The sequence below is a fragment of the Populus euphratica genome, unplaced genomic scaffold (genome assembly GCF_000495115.2).
Source record: "Populus euphratica unplaced genomic scaffold, PopEup_1.0 scaffold75.1, whole genome shotgun sequence".
In the NCBI taxonomy this organism is placed as follows: domain Eukaryota; kingdom Viridiplantae; phylum Streptophyta; class Magnoliopsida; order Malpighiales; family Salicaceae; genus Populus; species Populus euphratica.
The window spans coordinates 459,620-468,874 of record NW_011499866.1 but is presented as its reverse complement, the minus strand read 5'-3'; the positions used below and the strand labels follow the sequence as shown (position 1 = coordinate 468,874).

General features: G+C 33.4%; 2 protein-coding genes across 4 annotated transcripts in view; both read right to left on the bottom strand.

Annotated features, from left to right (window-relative positions):
- Positions 1-3,050, bottom strand: part of LOC105126123 (putative uncharacterized protein FLJ22184) — a 5,635-nt gene extending 2,585 nt beyond the window's left edge. The window contains exons 1-7 of one of the 2 annotated variants that reach the window (XM_011026877.1): positions 2,930-3,050; positions 1,803-2,168; positions 1,357-1,482; positions 1,203-1,242; positions 1,036-1,118; positions 368-445; positions 136-189 (exon numbers count right to left, since the gene is read on the bottom strand). In XM_011026877.1, the coding sequence (XP_011025179.1) occupies positions 136-189; positions 368-445; positions 1,036-1,118; positions 1,203-1,242; positions 1,357-1,482; positions 1,803-2,063 (642 nt within the window). In that variant the 5' untranslated portion in view covers positions 2,064-2,168; positions 2,930-3,050. The remainder of the gene's footprint in view (positions 1-135; positions 190-367; positions 446-1,035; positions 1,119-1,202; positions 1,243-1,356; positions 1,483-1,802; positions 2,169-2,929) is intronic. The other variant, XM_011026878.1, reaches the window with a different exon arrangement.
- Positions 3,051-4,105: 1,055 nt separating this feature from the next.
- Positions 4,106-8,166, bottom strand: LOC105126122 (transferases, transferring hexosyl groups). Of its 2 annotated transcripts, XM_011026875.1 has the most exons (8): positions 7,700-8,159; positions 7,198-7,303; positions 6,635-6,727; positions 6,346-6,541; positions 5,854-6,032; positions 5,370-5,617; positions 4,847-5,016; positions 4,106-4,738 (listed from the first exon to the last, which is right to left on the bottom strand). In XM_011026875.1, exons 1-8 carry the CDS (start codon positions 8,040-8,042, stop codon positions 4,571-4,573), a joined length of 1,503 nt encoding a protein of 500 aa, XP_011025177.1. In that variant the 5' UTR covers positions 8,043-8,159; the 3' UTR covers positions 4,106-4,570. The 2 variants fall into 2 exon arrangements, with proteins under 2 accessions (XP_011025177.1, XP_011025178.1); XM_011026876.1 differs by lacking the exon at positions 4,106-4,738 and having other exon boundaries at positions 4,853-5,000; positions 7,700-8,166.
- Between the last annotated feature and the right edge of the window lie 1,089 nt (positions 8,167-9,255).

Sequence of the window (9,255 nt, the reverse complement as noted above, 5' to 3'; positions counted from 1 at the left end):
TATATATATATATATATATATATTTACAACAAGGAGATAGTAATATGAATAGAACAATTAGAAGAGGAGCAAGATGAGCAAGTTTATGACCAATTATCTTAGGAGAATAACTTTATACTTAAGAGGATAGGTTACCTTCTCTCCTGTATGTGCTGTGGTACCATGTACTAGTATTTTGGCTCCAGTTTCCTATTCACAAGATAGGAAATAGAATGAGGATAGCCAAAATGCACAAGTTATATAAAAGAAGCCACCCCCATCAAAAAAGAGAGCGGGAGAGAGAGAGAGAGAGAGAGAGAGAGAGAGAGAGAGAGCAAATGTTTTCTCAGAAGCAGATGGGTGCATCAGCCAAAGGATATTATATCACCTTTTCTAATCGCTTCTGAGTCTCGCTTCCATGCCCAAATATTAGACCAATAAAATTATATCCAGGATATTCCTTGACCTGCAGAAGCAACATACCACAACCTTCCATTAGCAACTACTTGTCATGATGATGCAAGCAATATCAAAATAAGTGCACACTTAATATATCACATTTATAGGTGGCATTCACTTAGCACACATACTGAGGATACCAAAAAAACCCACACACACCCAATTGAGCTAATTGTGTCCAGCATATCTAGTGCATACTTAATTTCTAATGACAGCACAGATTAAATCCCCATCTGGCTTGAGGAGTAACCATTCAAAATCTAAGAAATTTGCTCCTAGTATTCATGAGTTTATAGCCAAAGTAGCAACTAGCTTTATATAGTAACGCAGACACAGCAGACAATAATAATAAAGAATAGAAAAAATAGCAATGAACTACTACTAAGCAATAGCTAATAAAGTCCTGTTAGTAAAAAATCCTCAACCTTAAAAATATCTAGGAAAAAGCAAATGTTTGTAGTCATTTCTGGACAATTTACAACAAATAATTGCCATAAAAATGCCTTTAGTAAACCAACAAGAATCTTTTAATTCCGCAAGGAATTAAGACTCGGGAAAAGGAGACATGTGAAACCAAGCCATCCAAACATGACTTACAGGGATAGGAACTGTGGTCTCTTTTAGCAAAGGCTTATAGTCAGGTGGTACCTTGTAGGTTGGATTCAACTTAAGTATCTCACCTGGAAAATTGAGAAAGATACCATCAACCCATACATAACAAAATGGAAAAGGTAACATGATTCAGTGAGATGCATAAAACATACCTATAGCTTCCTGTTTTTCAAGTTCCAAAAGTTCAGAGTTCTACACGCAGCATGTCCAATAACAATAAGTTCTCAATGTCAAAAGGAAGTGATTTACAGTACTAATGATGTCAATAGAATATGAAAATCAATGTAAAATCAACAGCCACTCTACCTTATTGTGGATTAGTGGACTTAAAGATTTGAGATCTTCAAGCTCATTGGGTTCATGTGAGTCTCTATCTCCCCCAGGTTCTGAAATTTCTGGTTTCAGCTGTTGCACAATTTGATCCACTCGAGTCTGCCCAAAATTTCTATATCACTTAGTGGCACCTGGAATGGGAAGCTTCCATGTCATCCATTCACACAGAGAAGACATTTTAGCACCCAGTGGGAAAGGGGAAATTTTCAGTTGCCTCCAACTGAGCAACATATTCCTCCCACAAACTGAGGCTATAGATGCCTCCAACCCATTTTAAATTCAAAAAACTAAATCTTGATAAAAAGAAAACCTGGCAACTAATTAAATTTGGAAATTAAAAGCACACATGAGAAGGTTATGCTCCTACAGAAAAAAAAAAATGAAATGGCATATTGCATGCAATGAATTCCCAATTTTACCTGGTAAGCCAAGGCTCTCCCCCTTCTAACATCAGCATCTTGTGTTAAATCAGGACCCCATTTCGTTTTCCTCTGGACCTGATTGGTACTTTCTCCATTCACAGCATCATTACTACCTGGTTTTTTACCTCCTTTGAAGATAGGAACCAATGAACCTGAAAGTTTGTTTTTTGGGATAACAAACCCTGACTTGGCAGCAAATAAAGACACCTTTGGACCGCTAGTTGTCGATGCACTGGATGAAGCACTTGTTGCAGTCATCTTAATACTTTGAAGTTAAACTGAAAATGTCTCGTTTACCTCCACACCCATCCCATTACACTCATCTCATTCTCAGAATACCTTTGCACCGCAAACTAAACATAGCTACCACAAATACACAAACTAATTATACTCAAATGATTCACACTCAGAGATATAAGCAAGACGTTTTCTATCAATTCTAAAGTAAAACGGTCCAAAAGCTAAAACATCAAATTCACAAGCAGGTCAATTCATTTCTTGATACATTATAACTCACAACCACTAATCAGATTCTAAACTAAATCCATACCATATATTCACAATGCTAACAACTATACATACAATACTCAACCCCAAATTGTTAAATTGGAGAAAATTACACTTGCTTCGATCAATGCAACTACAAGAAAAAATGATAACCAGAAAAATCCCAATAAATTTCTTGGATTATTATTATTATTATCATTATTATACAATGCAACATCAAGAAATATCCATGTTTCCAAAAAAAGCTCAAAACTTTCATAATCTGGGTTTGCTTTCTTAATACAAAAAAGGGATTGAAAACAAAAGAAAGAAAGCAAGAAAAAGACCTGAAAACATTAAAAAAATTGAAATAAGTATCTCATAATATATAAAATATAACCTTTTTTAACACAAAGCAGGGGAAAAAAAGAAGCAATTTTGTTAGACTATTTACCTAAGAACAACATCAGATCTTTTCTTTGAAAATTTAGAGAAAATTGTTTTTAGTTAACTGTTTGATTACTGATTCAGGAGAAATTAAAAAGAAATAACAGTGAAATTAAAAAGAAAAAAAAACTTATTGTTCTCAAAAAAAAATATCTACCACTGAATAATATTTAGAAAGAGGAAAAGGGTACCTTAAAGTGGAAGACGTGATTCCAAAGAGCGATTGCTCGAGAGAGATAATACAGTAACAGTCCCTCTTACAGTGTTCTAAGCAGAGCTCAGCAGACGCGTAAGGTTGTTCTTTTGTGCCTAGCTCAAGCTGCTTTGTTTTTCAATGGATGCTTTGGGCTTGGGCTTGAGCTTTCCAAAGTACTCTTGGATTGGCCGAACTATGGGCCCATAATAACTTTTTTTTGTTAGAATTTTGGCAGCCATTGTAAACTTGTATCATTAAATCAATTCGTTGAACGAACAAAATCAATTAATTTTATTAAAATAAAATTTTATTTTTTATTTGAGGAATATTAGAGTTAATTCCATCCGGTTTGAACCGGAATTAATTATACTATCCAATTTTTAGTAAGAAAATATTTTTTTCTGATTTAATTTAAAATTCAATTATATTAAATTCCAAGTTAAGAATTTTTCTAAATTATTAAGAATTTTCGAATTAATCCAGATTTTATTTAGAATTCATTTGTTTAAACTGTTTCTAATCTAATTTAGCTCATTCCAATGAGATTTAACCCCCATTTGGTATTGTGTTTTAAAAAGAAATTAGATAAATTTTAAAAAAATTATTTAAAATTATTTTTATGTTTTTAAATCATTTTGATATACTAATATTAAAAATAATTTTCAAAAAAATAAAAATATTATTTTAATATATTTCTAAATAAAAAATACATTTTAAAAAACAACCACTACAACTCTAAAAATACCCCTTAATGCTTTTCACAACTGAGACCAAGGTATAACTAAACAACAATAATGAAAATATTTACCAACATCATTTCTTGATGAATCAAAACCATTAAATTCTTTAAATGTACTACACTAATATAAAAAATATGCGTTTATAATTACTCAAGAAAGAACTTAATACCTTAGATGACCAGTAAATTAATCTAAATATACCTCTTATCATATAATCATTTAAGGAAAAAAAAGACACAGGTGAAGCTTATTTATTCATACACGGTTAAATACTCTTAAGACCATGAAAATTTATTAATTAATCAAGACATTATTTAAACTTCAATTTTGAGTCGGGACCAAACAAAAACATTATGTAATCTAACATTACTAATTTATAGAGTATTAATTTATCTATGTTATATTGTATTTCGATGTTGATGACAGCATAGTTATGAAGAAAAGGAGAGAACACTTTCATCTATTATTCATGATTTCTTGTAATGCAAAAACTCAGGATTCCATGACGTGGCATAGAAATACAGTGATTTACGGTTCATCAACTAAACCAAAACTCGTGAAATTTCTTATCAAAACTTTTCTATAAGCAACTCTTCGAATCACGCAGCAGTGCAAAAGGTTGCTCTCACCCACAAAATATGTTAAAAACTCATGCCAGAGCTCTGTTCAAAACCACTCGTGAATCATGTATCTCACTGCATGGTTTTACAAGAAAAGCGGAGAAAGAACCCCAGGACCTTTGAAACTGGCATTTTCAACAGCATGATTGATGATTACCAGCACTTCCATTCCACCGTGGTTTTGCATCCAGACAATCAACTGGCCAAGTAAAATGGCAACAATCGACAAGCAGGAGAAGCTTGCATCTTGCTAAACAGGAAGAATCCATTCAAGTTTCAAGTGAAAGGGTAGAAGTTTGAAAAGAGCAAACTGCCAAGAAGGATGTAGGCTGTAGAATATGTCCAGATCATGTATCCCCATCTCTTACCAGTACCAGGAGATATCAGTAGGTGTGATGCAAACCAATAGAGAGGAGGACTGGCTGACAAGAAACGAGTGGAAACCTGTTGATTATCGAGCAACAGAGAAAAAGATTCAAAGTTACAGTGAAAAACCTGATCCATTATTTGGAAGCCACAAATTCTGCTAAACATAGTAAGGATCAGACTAACCTGTACATGCATGACAAAAAATGCTGTGGCTGCCATGAATAACAGATGTAGAGTGCATGGGACAATAAAGGTAGACAAGTATCTGGGCTTCTCTAATGAATCATATTCATCCAGGAGTACATAATTATCCCCTTTGATCCTCTGCTTCCTCTCCCTAACAGTGTATTTATCTGTTACAAGCATGATCTTTCAAGAAGTTGTTCACTCATGGCAATATATACAAAAGAGATGACATTCTAACAATGACAATAAGGTAAAGGACAGAATAGAAATGATAATGTGTATATTAAAGCAGAGAGTTAAATTCTATATCAACAGCATAGATGCACATTTGTAATTATAAAGGAAATATCAGACAGGCATAAATAGTGCACACAATTAACTACCGGCGGTCAACCAAAAGCATCAACTACCCATCATTCAATGAAGATATTGTTTTTGATTAAGGGTACTAATATTACCATCACAGCCAAAAAGATACACATGAACAGATAATTTAAATGGTTCAGTTTGAAAGATGTACCTTGCATTTTAGCAGAGGATTTCTCCTTCAAATCAGAGCTGTTTGATTCTGGAACTCTATCTAGAGACAATGGTGAAGCTGTAGGCCTTTTCTCTCCATTAGGAGCTCGAAAACCCAGTGAGAAAAATATCTCAGGTTGTGACCTCACGTAATGGAGAACAGAGCAAACTGCCAGAGATAATATTGGAGATGCAAGTAGAAAGTTTGGCAGCTGCTTCAACTGAAAATATCTCAAGAAACCTACTCCCCTAGCATTAAAAGTGGCCACCAATATAAGAATAACAGATCAAGAATTTCACGTTTGTGGAGCTAATTGCTATTCACAGTACATACAAATTATTAAAAATATATATATATATATTCTAGTCAGTACCAGGGTCTAATAAGGAAAGCAATTGATCAAACTCTAGGCGTCAATACTGCATTGAAAATATGAGTTATTGGGACGAGAGACCATAATATCCATAGTCCAAGATGAACATACCAATAGTGACTTTGGATATAACTGTACAGCAAAGGTATTTTGGCTTTGCACCAAGGCCTCATTTCATCCAAGGAATGCCCATGACAGATATTGTAGTAGCCATATGCTTGAAACGCAATAAAGGGAATGAAAATACATATGCAACGCAGTGCTCCAACAATGAGAACCTTCACTGCCAACTAGCACAGAAATAAAGAATATTAAAGATGCCACCTCGTCACAAGTAATTGAAACTTCACAAAACATGCACCACATAGCAATGAAAATAAAGAACTGGAATGCACACGTAATGTCGTGTGTGGATATGTATTCTATGCTGAAAATGACAAGTTAATCAATCAACAAGATTCCATTTAAACAAACAGAAACAACATCCAAATTGTGACCTTTATGCTGAAAATGAAGAGTTAGCCAACAGACACATTTTTGTATAAACAAGCAGAAACACCTGAACCAAAAAGAACATGCCTGTAAAGAATAAAAGATACTTACATAAGCACGTTTTTGTAGGAATACAGCATCATAAGCTTGATGCATGGTCTGAAAACAGAGATAGCCAGCATTAAGCACTCCATTTGACCTTGCACAGCCAGAGAGAGCAAACCAAAGAACAGCTACATTTCTTGCACCAGATATTAAGTAGTACAACCCTCCCAGAGATAATAATGCATATAAACTCTCAGTGTATCTGCAACAACAAGCACATGAAAAAAAAAAAATTGCCCAGTCTAATTGAATTTTTTAAAACTTCAATTCAAGATAAAAGAGGATGAGAAGTTACATTGATGAATAAAATATGGAAGCTGGATTGAAGCAAAACAAAATTGAAGCTTGAAATGCTGCTTCAGGGTCCTTCAAAATAATAACTGAAACCCTGTTAGGACAACCAAATACAAGGGCAACAATCAGAAATTGTATACTAGGAGAATCATGCATGCCAATTATCAAACACAGAGTATTCAAGCGATAAAATACATTCCCAGATGCCATTGCAAAACCTCCAAATAAATGAAGATAAAGTCAATAGTCCAAAAAAATTCAGAAGATAGTCTCTACAATAAACACAGATAATAGCAGAACAAGCAAAATCAGCCTTCTTTATAGCACAATAAAAAATTGTTTGGGTGTATATTATATCAAACAAAAGGCTCGCCAAATAAGACCAATTAAAAAATTTTACTTCAATAAATTATTTAGGACCTCTGACTCTACAAACTCGAGTCTCATTCTCAATATAGCATGCCAATCAAATGACATTCATTACCAGCAATTTTTTGGACTTTGACGAGCAACAAATAGCCACATCAACTCTAATTACACTCGCAACATAAACCAACAACTCACCTGTAAAAATAAACTGCCGCGAGCACAAATGCAACATTATTAACCAAATAACCCGCCAATGCAAGCACAGCCCTGTGCCCAATAACTGAAACCAGCGGCGCTAAAACTGAAATCAACAGTAAAATTCACCAAAAAAAAAAAAAAAGCAATCAGATATATAATCCAAAAGGCTCAAAATTCTCACTAATAAGCTAAATGCAACCAAAAACAAAAACCACCCATTTCAATTTAACATCCAAAAACCTCAAAAATCATTCTAATAAGGCAAACTAACCAAAAATAAAAAACTCTCATTACAACTTATGATCCAAAAAGCTCGAAAATCTTACTCATGTGGCAAAGTAACCAAAGAAGAAAACCATTTCCACTTACGATTTATAAAAGCTCAAAATCATACTATTAAGGCAAAATAGCCATAAAACAAGAAGAACCCGATTCATATTAGGATCCAGAAACCTCAAAAATCTTACAAACAATGTAAGAAACACCAAACTTCAAGCACCTGTACGTGAAAAAAGGACAACGCAAGCAGGAAGCAAAGGCAAAAACGCGTAAGTTTGCTCATATTCATATCCACATTGAGCAATTCTGACAAAATAGACGCTATCCCATACAATACTGCCCTCTATTGCAGACCCAATTCGAGGAACTTGAATGACATGTCGTTCTTCCTGTTGATCGTCTGTGGAGAGGCAATTGGGGTCCAGAGGAGACGACGTGTCGTATGGATCAATGAGGGTGCGCCAGAGGAGGATTAGTGATAAAAGGAGAAGTCTTGAAGTGATTGCCGATTTGATGATTTTTAGGGTTTGGTGATTTCGTGGAGATTCTAGGGTTTTTGACATTTGAGGATTTAGGGTTTGTAATTGAGAGAGAGAGCGAAGGAGATTTCAAGTTTTGATTTTTCTTGTTTTGGGGCAAAATTTGAAGATAACGGTTTTTTCCAATTGGGTGAACTATATATATTTCACCCCTGTAGATTTATCAATGTCTAATTATACCCTTATAGTCTAGAAGTTATCAGTATGATCCTTGGAAGTTCAAAAGAGTTTCGACTATTAAAACTTTAAATAGCTAATGGGAGCTTAAAATTAGTGATGAGTCTAATTTTTATTTGTCTTATTACTCTTATGAGATATTATCAAATTATATAAGGATCTTAGAGGATAAAATTAGAGCAGGGTAAAAATGTTATTTAAATGATTGGGAGTTGTAGAAAAGCATAGAAATAACATCGAAAAATCAAAAATATATCATTTAAAAAAATATTTTAAAAAAATTTAACTAAATTAATTCTCACTTGATTTAATTTAAAAATTAACCATAATTTAATTATTAAAATCAAATCATAATTTAATTATAGCAACGGGGATAAGATATGGATGGCTTGAGCTTTCAGGCAACATTTAGGTCTATGTCAGCATGCCTACAGAGAGGGGAACTCCCTAACTCATAGCTTTAAATGCTTCTTACCTTAAAATGAACACAGCATGCAATCATTTTATACATTTGTGTAAACGTGTTTGGTGATATCACTCCTTATATTGCAATCATTCAAATTTGGGAGACCTAAAGCAATATGAACCGCATGATCACAGCCATGATCTATACTTAATTATGTTTATAGTAATGGCATTAATCATGAAAAGAAGACTTTAAAGATTCTAGTTCATATAGTAAGGAGGTTAGTTTTACGTTAATGTCGTATCTTTGAACCCCAATAGGTGGAGTGAGCGATTGAAATTATTCTAGGTTAAATGCATGTTATTTGGTATTATGATGTAATATATTTTTTAAAAGTTTTTTGCATCAAAATAATAATAATTTTTTTTATTTTTTTAATTCTTTACATCAAGTCAAAGGTTTCTAAGGCAAGATAACTAATATAAAAAGATGTCAAAAATGCAATAACTAATTATTTTTCTAAAAATATAAGAACCAAATAATATTTTAATCTAAAAAAATGGAGTTAACCCATTCTAGAAAAAATGCATTGTTTTAAAATCTAGATTAGCCTAGCGAATGCATTAAAATCTAGATTAGCCTAGCGTTAATCTA

What these genes read in the sequence shown, in the direction of transcription:
- LOC105126122 (XM_011026875.1), bottom strand. Translation starts at nt 8,042, where the DNA reads ATGTCAAAAACCCTAGAATCTCCACGAAATCACCAAACCCTAAAAATC. An exon ending in TGTCCTTTTTTCACGTACAG is followed by an intron (nt 7,304 to 7,699) that starts GTGCTTGAAGTT and finishes TGTTGATTTCAG; the next exon opens with TTTTAGCGCCGCTGGTTTCA. An exon ending in ATCCTCTGCTAAAATGCAAG is followed by an intron (nt 5,017 to 5,369) that starts GTACATCTTTCA and finishes TGCTTGTAACAG; the next exon opens with ATAAATACACTGTTAGGGAG.